Source organism: Chionomys nivalis, chromosome 16 (assembly GCF_950005125.1).
Source record: "Chionomys nivalis chromosome 16, mChiNiv1.1, whole genome shotgun sequence".
In the NCBI taxonomy this organism is placed as follows: Eukaryota; Metazoa; Chordata; class Mammalia; order Rodentia; family Cricetidae; genus Chionomys; species Chionomys nivalis.
In genome coordinates this window covers 34,741,082-34,754,858 of record NC_080101.1, presented here as the reverse complement: position 1 = coordinate 34,754,858, position 13,777 = coordinate 34,741,082, and the positions used below count along the sequence as shown (strand labels likewise).

At 38.6% G+C, this 13,777-nt stretch overlaps 1 protein-coding gene across 2 annotated transcripts in view; it reads left to right on the top strand.

The window, feature by feature from the left end:
* Positions 1-13,777, top strand: part of Mdn1 (midasin AAA ATPase 1) — a 122,787-nt gene that overhangs the window by 20,535 nt on the left and 88,475 nt on the right. For both annotated transcript variants that reach the window (XM_057790246.1, XM_057790247.1), the window contains 8 exons: positions 1,651-1,763; positions 2,904-3,052; positions 4,119-4,179; positions 7,385-7,596; positions 8,949-9,052; positions 9,955-10,099; positions 10,603-10,699; positions 12,902-13,015. In XM_057790246.1, the coding sequence (XP_057646229.1) occupies positions 1,651-1,763; positions 2,904-3,052; positions 4,119-4,179; positions 7,385-7,596; positions 8,949-9,052; positions 9,955-10,099; positions 10,603-10,699; positions 12,902-13,015 (995 nt within the window). The remainder of the gene's footprint in view (positions 1-1,650; positions 1,764-2,903; positions 3,053-4,118; positions 4,180-7,384; positions 7,597-8,948; positions 9,053-9,954; positions 10,100-10,602; positions 10,700-12,901; positions 13,016-13,777) is intronic.

The following is a 13,777-nucleotide window of genomic DNA, read 5'->3' as shown; positions in this document are numbered from 1 at the left end:
CCTCTTTATACATTACTGGTCCATTTTTACCTGTCAGGGATAGGAAACTTCCAATGTAATTCTCTGGTGTCACATTCTTAAAATGAGTTTACTCCTGACTCCCAGATATTATAGATGCCTTGTTCTCTGGTGTTTTAGTGACCATTTTGTTTTCTTGGTAGGAATGATCTTAGTCTATGCTTCATTGTACAAATTTTTCTTTCTTACTGTTTAGTATTATATATTTATTTTTTATGCAGTGCCTCACTGTGTAGCTCTTTCTGGCCTGGAGCACACAGATCTGTCTGCATCCAGAGTGCTGGGAATAAAGATGTGTGCCAGCACCCCCAGCTCATTGTTTTTCCTTAAAAATGAAAAAAAAAAAAGTTCCAATGAATGGTAATAACTACGTTCATTAGGTTCAACACTGAGATTGGTGATATCTTGCCTTTTACTTTCTAGATCAAGATAATGTGTTTTGGAATGGCTGAGATTGTTACCCAGTGGTAGTATTTGTGCTCAACATTCACGAGGTCTTGGATTTGGTGTACACAGGGGATATATATATATATATATGGGATAAGCCTTTGGCTAGTGGTATTGGTTTTGTTGAAGCCTGCAGAAATGTCTGAGTTAATCAAGACATTCTTCCTTAAAACATCATGTCAGTGATTGCAATAGTGTAAAAAAGTGTGTTGAGCGTTTGCAGTAGTAGGGGTGGTTTAGACTAAGAATGTGGAGTACCCAAAAGAATTTACCTGGTAAGTGTGTTTATCATAGTAAGCAAGGGACATGAAACCACCATGATTGTGTTATATGATTTAGTGTTTCCTCTACTGATTGGGGCAGGCAGCCCCTCCCTTGAAGCATTTTGCCTCTTTTTTTTCTTGGCCCAAACGTTACCTTTATTCTGGGTTCTTTTGGTGATCAGGTAAGAGATGAATGACTTCTCCGTAGGTGCCTCTGCTGCGGCTTTTCTTTCTCAGACAGATCTTGGATTCTTACCCCATGCTAGAAATGGAAAACTGACCAAAGCATAGTGAAAGAACAATGTATATTTTGTTAGGAGTGGGTTTTTTTCTCTAAGGTCTTGGTAAATATCAGTGTGTTCAGTCTATCTAGGCAGAATCTTATTTGAGTAATAGTTTTTTTCCTGTTGCTATGATCTAGTCCCCCAGACAAAGCAGCTTAAGAAAGGGTTTATTTTGGTTACAGTTCCAGGTGAGAGTCCCTTTAAGACAGGACAGTTGCAGATAGGAGCTTGGGAGAGTGTGTCAGAGTGCATCTACAATCAAGAACAGCAAGGAACACTTTAACGTTGGTGCTCAGCTTGCCTTCGTTTACGCACTCCAAGGCACCTGCCTAGAGTCAGTTAACATAATGAGGACCATCCTTAGCAGGCATGGCCAAAGCCTTTGTCTTCTGTCAGGTTGACAACTAATACTGTATTTCGTATCACTTCTTGGATGTGTGGTCAGGGTTTAAATAAGCACTTAAACAACTTGAAAAGTAAAAGAAATCCTTGATATACACTAACTTGGGTTTCTTGGAAGTAGACACTGCTTTCAGGGTGGAGGGGCTGATGAGAAACATGCATTAAGGTACTTTGGCTAAGGAAATGTTTAAAAGCAGATAAGTTTTTAACTTAATTGAACTCTTTCTCTCCCACAGGCTGAATTTTTCTGTAAACTTTATAAACCAGAAATTGTCATTAATGAGTTAGATGTTCAAGTAGGTCGAGTGCGACTTTTGCGGAAACAGAGTGAAGCTGTTCACATACAGAAGTAAGTAGAGTTCACGAGCCTGCAGATTGTGTCTGATCTGAGCATGCCTGCTTAGGTGCATGTTGAGGAATACTAATTTCCCAAAATAGGTTCTGGGAACTAGATGTTAATAGCTGTTAGCAGCTTGGGACGAACAGGAGGAGGTCCTTGATCTGATTTATTACAGTTTATTTAGTGAAAGTAAAGCTCAAGTGGATATCAGACTGTACTAGTGCGGAAATTTCTTGTTGGCTTGTATCATTCAAATTTCTAGATAATGTGTATTGGAAATGTGTTTTTGACATGGTGCTATTTGAATTGTGTATCAATCATACCAGACATTGAAGTGAAAGACCCAGTTCTGTCTCAAGACAAGTCATATTCACAGATTCTGTTTAGACTACTTCATTGGGAACGTGGTATTAATGCATTATAATTTTGTATATTATTTAAATACTTGCAAGATACATTTGTTATGTTGTATATATGTATGATGTGTATATGTGGTTTTGTGTGCTATGGCATGCAATATAAAGGTCACAGGATGACTTTGGGGAGTCAGTTCTCCTACCATTTTGTGCTTTTAAGGAATCAAATGCTGTGGTTAGTCTTTCACTGTGGGCAGTAGATGGTTTTACGCACTGAGCTTTTTCCAGTCCCTATGTAGGTTAGGAATTGAAGCCAATGTTGATAGACATTTGTTCAAGAATATGCTATGCAGGTTATGTCTTATGTTTTGGGTGTCTTATGTTTTAGCATCTTAACCACAGGTAATCATATATGTGACACTTGCCAGCAGAATGAATGCTTAGTGTTTGTAGAGCAGAGTACATTTTTAGATTGTATGTTCCAAGAGTATGTTAGAATACGATGACAATCACTTTGGCTTATTTTCTCATTTCCCTTTGGATTGGTTTTCTTATATCCAGCACTAAGCAAAGCTTGAAGCCTGCATGTTTGTTTTTCCCCTTTACTTCCATTGTTTCACTGCTGGACTCACACAAGATAGGCAAGCACTGTTCCACTGAGCTTTGTTCCTGGTTGTTAGCTGTGAAGTAGGATATTTTAGCTTGCCTGGGCTGCCTTAAAACCTGTTACTTTTCTGCCCAAGTCATCATGCCTGGCCCAGCCAACTTGTGAATCCCTTTTTCCTTTTCCTAGGAAGAAGCCCACTTTTGCTGCCACCCGCCCATCCTCTGTTCTCCTTGAGCAGCTTGCAGTGTGTGTCAGCCAAGGGGAACCTGTATTGTTAGTGGGAGAGACTGGAACTGGTAAAACCTCCGCTGTCCAACACTTGGCTCATGCCACAGGTACTTGAGAGGCTTGGGGGGTAAGAGGTGGGCATAGACCTTAACTTGTAGACTAGGACTGGCCTCAGACTCGGGCTCTTCTTGTCTCAGTTACCTGTGTCCTTGGATTATATGCACCTATTACCATGCCTGACTGTATGTTGTTTTCTTCAAGTAATAAATCTAAGTATTTTAAAGTTTGAAGTGAACTTATTCTACTTATAGTTGGTTTCCCTGGAAATAACAACCACTATTAACAAATCGGCATTATCTTAATTATTTTATTGTCTCTATATACACACAAACACAGGCATGCATACATGTATATATTGTTTCAAAATCAAGTTGAATTTGATGTGTATATGAAATATATACTGTTTTCCTTGTGATTATAGCCTGGGTTGGCCTCCTGCTTATGAGCCTCTGCTTTCTTGGATAACAATACAGGTAGATGGCAGACTTGCTTATGTTTGTGCTTAATTATGTTTATTAGCCAAGTAGTATTTTATACTCTGGATATTGATTTAATCCTAATTCAATTTATCGAAAGATCTTTTGTTTGCTTTTTATCTTTTGTGCTTTTGAGACAAATTATTACTATGTATTTCTGACTGTCCTGGAACTCACTATGGACCAGACTGGCCTCCCTCAACAGAGATTCACTTGCCTCTGTCCCTGGAGTCCTGGGATTAAAGACGTTTGCTACTACCACCCAGCTGAAGGATCTTTTTGTTGGTTTCAATTTTTAGATATTAAAGACTTAAAAGACTTCTGAAGTTAACTGAGAAAGTCAAAGAAAATGCATTTGTGTAAACTTGCCCTGCCTTCTTATGGAATATGTTGTGATTTTCTCATTAAGCTTTCTTTTCTCTCTCTTTTTTCTTTCTTTCATTTGTTTTTGTTGTGTTGTTGTTGTTGTTGTTTTGAAACAAGTCCTCACCGTGTAGCTCCAGCTGGTGTAGAATTCACTTTGTAGACCAGGCTGACCTGGAATGCATAGTGGTCTCCCCGATATTAAAGGCATGCATCATCACGGCCTGGCTCCTTTTAAATGTTTGAAGTAATTCTTTTCCTCTGTTTCTTAAAGGTCACTGTTTGCGAGTTGTGAATATGAATCAACAAAGTGACACTGCAGACTTGCTTGGAGGGTAAGTGTGGTTCACATACTATTACAATACTACATCATGTTCACTGCTTGAGTTGGAAAATAGTTTTCTCACGGAAGGCAAGTCTAGCCTGCTTGGAGGTTATGCAAAGACCTGTACCCCTTCCTGCATCACAATATAGTTTGTTCTTAAGCCAGGGTCTCACTGTGTAGTCATGGCTGGTCTGGCACTAATCATATAGACTAAGATGGCTGCTAGCTCATCTGCCTGCCTCTGCCTCTCCAGAGTAAAGGTACAGAAGACATGTGCCGCTATGCTGGTATATGCAAGCCAGGATGGGAATAACTTGTGTATGAGCTTGAGGATGCATGTGTGCCATAGCATACACACGAAAGGAAGGCAGAGGACAAGTTGCACTGCATAGTATTAGATTTACTTATTTTTGTGTGCTTGACGGTGCATATCTGCCCGAGCAGGAAGGCAATTTCCATGAGTTCCTTTTCTCTCTCACCCTCTAAATGCTGTAGTTGTCAAGCAGCAAGCACCTTTACCCACTGAGCCCTCTCGTTGGCCCATCTCTTAAATTTAAATGACACCTAAGGTTCTTGTGTTCAAAGGAATACTTTAATTACTAAATAAACAGTTATTTATTCTTTGTTTTTTTGAGACAGGGTCTCTCTGTAGTCTTGACTACCCTAGAACTAACTTTGTAGACCAGAGTGGCTTTGAACTCAAGAGAGCCACCAGCCCCTGCTTAGTGAGATTAAAGGCATGTACCACCAGGCCTGGGTCAAAGATAATGCTCTTGATGGAGAAAGTTAGGTGACCCAGTGCTTATGTGGATCCAAGGAGGCAGTTATGAAGTCTTTTTTGTTTTTCTTTTTTTCGAGACAGGGTTTCTCTGTTGCTTAGGAGCCTGTCCTGGAACTAGCTCTTGTAGACCAGGCTGGCCTCGAACTCACAGAGATCCACCCGCCTCTGCCTCCCGAGTGCTGCGATTAAAGGAGTGCGCCACCGCCACCCGGCCAGTTATGGAGTTTTAATCCTTGGTCTACATATATGTTTATGCAGATCTGCTTTTTAACCAGGCGTGTCTATAATACTATCTACTTTATTTAAATATGTCTAAATATGCTTTTGTTAAAATATGTCTTTAGCAATTTATGAGTATTCTAAACACAAATGATACTAATCTTGCATCACTGAATGTGGTCTGAGTTCATGTTCTAAGATTTGGTACTATTTTGCCATCCATTGTAAGGAAGGTTGTTTTGTTGTCTCTTTCCTGTTGTTTTGGGTGTTTAACCCTCTAGTGCCTTGAATATACAAGGTAAGTACACCAACATATCAAGCATATAGGAGTCTGACTGTATCTTGATAACAATGAAGAATTTGAATCAATGCTTCTTAAATTACAGTTTTGTTTCGGTACAAATTTGGTGAATAGAAGATAATCTTTTTTTTCCCTCTGTTTTGTACAATACCCTTAGTTACCAAAGGAAATCGTTACATTTTTATGTAGGTGGAAACATGCCTTATTTTCTGAAATCATGTCTTTTAATTTATGTGACTATTTTATTTAAGAATAAATGAGATAATTTTGAAAAAAAAAAAACAAAATTTAGTAATAGTTCATGAGATATGGTAAAATCGTAGGTTGGAGCGATGGCTCAGAGGTTAAAAGCACTGGCTGTTCTTCCAGAGGTCCTGAGTTCAGTTCCCAGCAACCACATGGTGGCTCACAACCATATGTAAGGATATCTGGTGCCCTCTTCTGGCCTGCAGACAGGGCACTGTATTCATACATAATAAATAAATAAATCTTTAAAAGAAAAAAGAGAGAGATGGCAATATCCTATTCCTGGGATGTATAATTAGTTTCATTTTTTATATCCCTGCTAAATACATTTAAATATAACAAATAATATATTAAAAATGTAAAACTTCTATAGGCCTGAGTGGTTTACAAATCTGTCTTTGTAAAGACATCTATTAAAAGTAAAGGTACTTTAGAATGAAGAGCTTTAAAGCTTTTCAGGTGATTCACACTGAGATAGATTTCTGATTGTCAGTCTTTGTGTTTATTACCCCAATGTGCTTTGTGTGTGTATGTGTTTTTTATTTATTTATTTATTTATTTATTTATTTATTTATTTATTTATTTATTTATTTATTTATTTATTTATTTATTATATATACACAGGCCATAAGAGGGCACCAGATCTCATTACAGATGGCTGTGAGCCACCATGTGGGTGCTGGGAATTGAACTCAGGTCCTCTGGAAGAGTAGCCAGTGCTCTTAAACTCTGAGCCATCTCTCCAGCCCCATGTAGTTTGTTTTTAAAACAGTATTTTTTATTCTGTCAGAATTTTATACAATGTGTTTTGAATATAATGACTTTCTAACTCCTCCCGTAACCACACTGTCTTACTTCCCATTCCTTCCTTCCCAAATCTGAGGTTTTTTTTTTTTCTTTTTTCTTTTAATTTTCTTAAATTTCCTCTTCAAGTCCAATTTGTGTTTTCCAGCTATTAGTGGCTTTTGTTCTTTTGTTTGGTTGGTTCTTTGTTGGTGTTTGTAGAAAGTTTTACTGTGTAGCCCAGTCTGGCCTTAAACTCAAAATAATCAATGAGGATATACACAGCTCTGCAGAGAGCACTTACCTATCATCAGGAAAACCCAGAGTTTGATTTTTGATAATGGGGGTTGATGACATTTATCATTTAGAACAAATCAAAAAACAAAGGCCTAGATAAGGTACAGTGGCACAGGCCTGTAATTCCAGCATTTGGAAAGCAGGAGGAGAATCCACTATCAGTGTGTTAGTGAGGGAAGTTTGATGTTCCATTATTTTATTCTCTGCTCAAAGCTGAAAGCAGCATTTGCCCCTGGGCAACCAGGGCCTGCATCTGCCGCCCATAAAAATTTCTTGAAACCAGGTTTGTCACCAAGTTCCATGTGGCTTCATTTAAATATGATTGATAGCAAAAATAAATAACATATCTTTTGTTGTTCAGGTAGAAATTTCAGACTTTTCATAGTGCTTTTAATCTAAAATATTTAATTTTCATTATAAATCTGTCAAACCGTTGAGGGGTAAGATAGATCACAGGTGAAGACTTAGATTTTGTGTTTTCATATTTCTGATTTTGGTTAGTTCGCGTTGCGTTTCCTAGTCTCTGCTTCAAGAATTTGTGAATCATATTTACTGTTTTTTTTTGTTTGTTTGTTTTTTCTTTTTAAGTTTTAAGCCAGTAGACCATAAACTTATTTGGCTGCCATTACGAGATACGTTTGAGGAACTGTTTGTCCAGACGTTTTCCAAAAAACAAAACTTTACGTTTTTGGGACACATTCAGACCTGCTACAGGCAGAAACGATGGCATGATCTCCTCCGACTAATGCAACACGTGCAGAAGTCAGCTACTGCCAAGGAAGGAAGGGAGAGCCAGCCAGGTAAGAATGTGGAAGGCTTGACACTGGGGCTCACTTAGCGGGTATAAAAGAAGAATTCAGTAAAAAGGAGAAAAGTGGACTTTGTAGGTCTTCAGGCAAAGGTGACTAGTTTTGAAGTGTCCTCCTGCCGTGTGTGTGTTTGTAGACATGGTTCTATTAAGATCACTAGATGTGCTGGTGTGCAAGCGCTGCATAGTAATCAGGATGACATTTTCTGAGAAAGAACTGGCTTCCACAGTAAACAAACTTTTGGTTGCTTAGTGGTCTTCACTTCCCTTCCTCGCCTATGAAATGGTAACATCAGCTACTTCAAAGGTTCTCTAAGGGGAAGTGCACCACAGAGTGCACATACAAGTGAGCTCTTGGTGACTGGCACATGGTTAGCATTTGGAAGGATTTAGTCCTTTACACTTTGTCTAAGATGCTTAACACGCTTGTGTTTTACAAGTTTTATGCTTTTGTGTTTGAAAGTCATACTATATTTATAAGCAGCATGTTTACATAATTTTGCATCGCTTAATCAAAATACATGACAAACAACTTTAAGGGAGAGAAAATTTATTTTGACCTGTGATTTAAGATTAATTCCAGTCTGGTGGTGGTGGCATACACCATTAATCACAGTTCTTGGAACTCAAAGGCAGGCAGATCTTTGAGTTCAAGGCAATCCTGGTCTATGAAGTGAATTCCAGGACAGCCAGAGCTGTTACGCAGGGAAACCCTTCCTCGGGACCCCCATCGGCTCCCCTCCTCCCCCAAAAAAAGATTGATGAAGAGGTGTGGCAGCAAAGAGGAACATCTGTGTCAGCAGGAGAATAAGGTGATCAGCTGAACGTTGGTTCTCTTTTTCCACCATGTGAGTTCCTGGGATGGAAGTCAGATTTGGCAGTCTTGATTACAAGAGCCTTTTTTATTCATTGAGGCATCTTGCCAACTCTATAGAGAGCAGCTGTAACTTAGGGTCGTTTTTAAAAGCCTGTCCTAAGAAGCCTGTTTCTTTCCAGCCAGCTTTCACCTTCTAACAGGTTCCAAGGACTTCTAAGAGAGATGATTCAGTGGTTAAGAATCTATGGTTTTGGGGAGAGTGTGACCTCGATTCTCAGCACCCCTGTCTGCTGGCTCACTCTATCTCCAGGGGATTCTGACACTTTTGTTCTCTGTGGGCACCCATACTGAAACACACACACACGGGGGGGGGGGGGAGAAAGATTTAAAAATAACAAATATGAATCTTAATTTAAAAGAGTGGTTTTAGATAAGGAATGTACATTAAAAACATGCCTTTGGGGGGACATTTCAGACTCAAACCATACTACTTCAAAGTTTAAGGTCTTTTCTTTATTCTTTCCTAGGGCTGCTTCTAAAAGAGAAATGGGAAACATTTGGCCTTAGACTCAGTCACGCCCAGCAACAAATGAAAATGACAGAAAATGCCCTTTTGTTTGCATTTGTGGAGGTATTTTATTTATTATTTAGGTGTGTGGATGTTAGTTTGATGGAGAATAATGTCTGTCGAAGGTTATTACTTGTATTGTCTTTGTATTGTGCCTGCTATTTAACACAGAAAATACTTAACAGATAATATAAGGAGAAGCAATGTTCTTCCCAGTATTTAGGGTTTTAATGAGCACAGAGAGTATTTAATTGAGGATAGTGTACTCTGTTACTTCACCTTTGTATGATAAGACCAAGCACAAACTCCAACTTAGTTGTCTGTGTGAATGTCTGCATTTGAAAAGGGGGTGTGATTGGATCAGTGCCTACGTCTGGTTCCAGACCATGGTCATCTCCTATGTGCTGTGGTCTGTTTTGTGCACTGTTTTGGTTAAATTATACATCAGTGATGTAGGGCTGAATATTATTCATTTTGATATTCTGTACGCTGTGATAGACTGTGAATTACAAACAGTATACACTCCTGATTTGGAAATTTTGAGGTCTTGGTGTGATTTTTGGGGGTGCTTTTTTGTTTGTTTTTGACAGGGTCCACTGTGTAACTTTGGCTGGCCTGGAACTCAGATCTGGGATCAAAGGCACATACCACCATCCCCACCTTGGGTGCTTTTCAGAACCAATTGGGTGTTTTCCATCATCTGAAATTGTTGTATGTTTACTTGGTCATCCATATAACTCATGTTTTATCATCCTACCTTTTAGGCTTAAAGATAGTTGACCGTTTTGGACATTTACAGTCCAAAGTGCCTTACATTTACTGTCTAGCACTACCAACTGCCTGAATCTGTCATTTAAAGTATAGATTCATTAGTGGGAAAAATATGTCCTTGCCTCCGTTCTTAACCTTACTTGTGTGACTACTTTTGCTAACTGTGTCTTTACTTGAAATATGTTACCTTCCAGGGTACCTTAGCTCAGGCTATAAAGAAAGGAGAATGGATCTTACTAGATGAGATTAACCTGGCTGCTCCTGAAACACTAGAGTGTCTGAGTGGTTTACTTGAAGGATCTTCTGGCTCTCTGGTTTTGCTTGATCGAGGAGACACAGGTAGCATTTAATCCCCTTGGGGTTTGTCTTGGTCAGTTAAAAGTGAGATTCTTTTGAATAGACATATTACATGGGGCTTCCAGTGGAGTTTATTATTAAGTTAATAAGTTCCTGTGGAAGCAGATTGAACTATTATTAGGTGCTGTGGGGAATGCAGAGAATAAGGTGATTTGTCAAGGCATTTAAGATGTAGATATGCACTGCAGACACTGTCCAAAGAAATACACACATAGGTCTTAGGTAATGAAAAAAAAATAATTGGAAGTAAACAACATACCGGAAAGATTTGAACAGCAGCATGACATTAAGCAGTGAATGTGTATGTGCATGTGCGAGCCTGTGCTATCTATCTGCCTGAACACGATCTTACTTCAGAAAAGGCACTGCTGGTTGAATAGCTAGCACTAATCTGGCTGGACCTTGGGCCTTCGCGTCTACGCTGGGGTCCTGAAACAGATCACTTGAATGCTAAAAGTTGAATTTTTCTAATTTTCTCCTAACAGAGCCACTGATTCGGCACCCTGATTTTCGTTTATTTGCGTGCATGAATCCAGCTACTGATGTGGGCAAAAGAAATCTCCCACCAGGAATAAGAAACAGGTAAGGATTTTGTTTCCTTTTCTTTATTGTTAATATTTATCCAAATTTCAAACAGTGTTAAAATTCATTGGTCTCTTGATAGAGGAATCTTGGTTTCCTTATTTGTTACTTCTTTTTTCTATAGCTTGTCGATATATAAAAGAGTCCAGAAACCTGGAGAATCATTGTCTAGTATTGTTTATTATTTATGCTGCTTCTACAGGTTGATCCTAGGCTGTATACCTAGTTCTTTGGTAGTTAGTATGATACTAAATAGGTATTATTGAACACAATTCATTTTTTAGCTATCGGGAATTTTATTTATAGAACATAATGCTGTTAAGTGCTTAGTTTTGGCATTTTACATGTAACTTTGAAGAATAAGGTTTAGTGTTATTAATATTTGAGTTGTCTCATGTTTGGAAATAGTCACTAAAGTCAGTTAGGGGCCAGCAAGAATAAAAGTGCTTGCTGCCAAGGTGAGAGCCTGCATTCAGTCCCCAGAAACTACATGTTAGGAGAAACCTAACTCCTGCAAACTCCTGACTCTACAGAATAAATGTAATGTGCTTGTCCATATATCGTGCACACATCACAAATACATGTATGTTTTAGAAAGCCTGTTCATAATTCTGTTTCCATTATTAGGAAATAATGGAAATATTATAATTTTAAAAATTATATTAAAGTGTGTACTTTTTTTTTTTACATTATTTTAGTTTTTATCATGAGGGTGTGTATGTGTGCTTAGATTTTTTTTTTTTTTTTTTTGGAGACAAGATCTCACTCACTGTGTAACCCTGGCGGTCCTGTAATTTACTGTGTATACCAAGCTGTCCTTAAATTCAAAAAGATTCACCTGTTTATCTGTCTTTAAATTGAGAAGTAGATTTTTTTTTTTTTTTTAATGAAATTGGGCACTCCAGTCTTTCTTGCTTTTGTTTAGGGTAGGGTAGCAATGTCTTGGCTGCCTATTCCCTTGATGAATGGTACATACAGGTATGAACGGTCCCTCTGATTAGTTTTAGTTTGAGTCTGTTTTTTTGGATGTTAGTATACTGATGCCTGTTTGATTCCTGGTCCCATTTGATTGGAGCACTTTGGTCCATCCTCTTACTCTAAGGGTACTACCCATCTTTAAACTAAGATGTGTTTCTTATAGACAACAGACAGATGGACTTTCTCTCTAGAGCCATTCAGTCAGCCTATATGGTTAGAAAGTTGAGGTTTTGAGTTAGTATTGAAATGTGTATATAAATTGTGGTCATCATGTTAGTGCTTATAGTGATGCTGTTTGTATTTTAATATGTACAGCAGCTTCATGTTTCTTTTCAGTCTCTCTGCTGTGCTTCCTTTTTTCAACCCATATTACTGCTTCCTGTATTTTCATTTTTCGATTCTTGTCTAGTGTTTCCATCTCCTGATTGAATTTCACTCTCTAGTCCTGTATTGCCTTCGTTATTTCTGTCAGCCTTAATGTTTCTGTTTATGGGTGCCACTCAAGACTTTCTTTTCCATAAGTTCTTTCTCTGTGACTTTGGAACTGTTTCTTTCTTCTTTAAACTCCTTGAATTCTTTGGCCAAGTTCATGATTGTTCTTTTAAGTTCTGCCTCCTATGTTTTCTCTCTACAAGACTGGTAGGATTTGGAGATAAGCTACTGTCCTAATTGCCCATATTCTTGGTGTTTGTGACGAGACCTAGGCATGTGGACTTTTTCATTAGTTCTGTGTTTGCTGTGGACAGATGAAAGAATAGGCCTAGCGTTAGGAATAGGCTTGGGAAGAATGAAGTCAGGTGGACACAGGGCGCTAGGCTGGTGGACACAGTGTATTTCCTGGTTCAGGTCTGTGCTGTGGGGGGGTGGGTTTGGCAGAGTGGTTAGGTTGGATATGACACTGGAGGGGGCTGGTGGAAGCTGAGAGGTTGACTCAGAAGGAGAATCCTGGCTACATCCTAGAGCAATGATTCCCAACCTTCCTAATGCTGGTTCCCTTTAATACAGTTCCTCATGCAGTATGACCCCCAACCATAAAATTATTTTTGTGCCTACTTCATGACTGTAATTTTGCTAGTTATGAATTACAATGTAAGTATTTGTGTTTTCAGATGGTTTTAGGGTTCCTTTTGAAAGGGTTCATTACTCATAGGTTAAGAACCACTGCCCTAGAAAATGATGTGGGACATACTAATTTCTTACCAATGGTTAATAATTTTCTTACAGGTTCACAGAACTTTATGTAGAAGAACTAGAAAGTAAAGAAGACTTACAGATTCTTATTGTGGATTATCTGAAAGGACTGAATGTGAGCAAGAACACCGTGCAAGGAATTGTAAAGTAGGTCCTCCTTTTCTTGACTTTATATGATTTCTTTTGAGCATAAAAATCCATTTCATGCAGCCGGGTGGTGGTGGTGCATGCCTTTAATCCCAGTACTCAGGAGGCAGAGGCAGGCGGATATCTGAGTTCCAGGCCAGCCTGGTCTACAAGAGCTAGTTCCAGGACAGGCTCCAAAGCTACAGAGAAACCTTGTCTTGAAAAAAACAAAAAAAAAATTGTTCCCTGCAGATACATACGTTTTCATGATTTGCTTCTATGTAAAGAAAACTGGTAGAAGGATTTGCTTTGAGATTGAAGCTTAATTATGAATTCCCTCAGGTTTTCATAAGGAAACTACTTATACTACCTATGAAAATCAACAGGTGCTTTTCTCTTTATTACTTCTGTACTTCTGTATTTGAATTCCTAAGCTAGGAAATTGCTTGTGTTTTATCTTTGTCTCTTTTCTACTTAAAATTTGCATAGTAGCTAGATGGAAGCCAGGGGCAAATTTGCTATTATAAACTCGATTATGTTTAGTATTAAGAGACTTCCATATATAGACTTTAGAACTGTGGTATGGCTTGGCCTTGAGTCTCTTTCTCATGTTTTAGACGGCATGTGGAAAGACCATAGTGTTTTGTGCAGACAGCCTGAGGTGCAGTGCTGACTCAGGAAGCTAGAAACTTCCTCTGAGAGTTACTTTCCTGCTGAAGGGGATATAATATGGGAAGGGGTTCAAATAGGATATGAGCTATTCACTTAGTTAGTATTCTATAG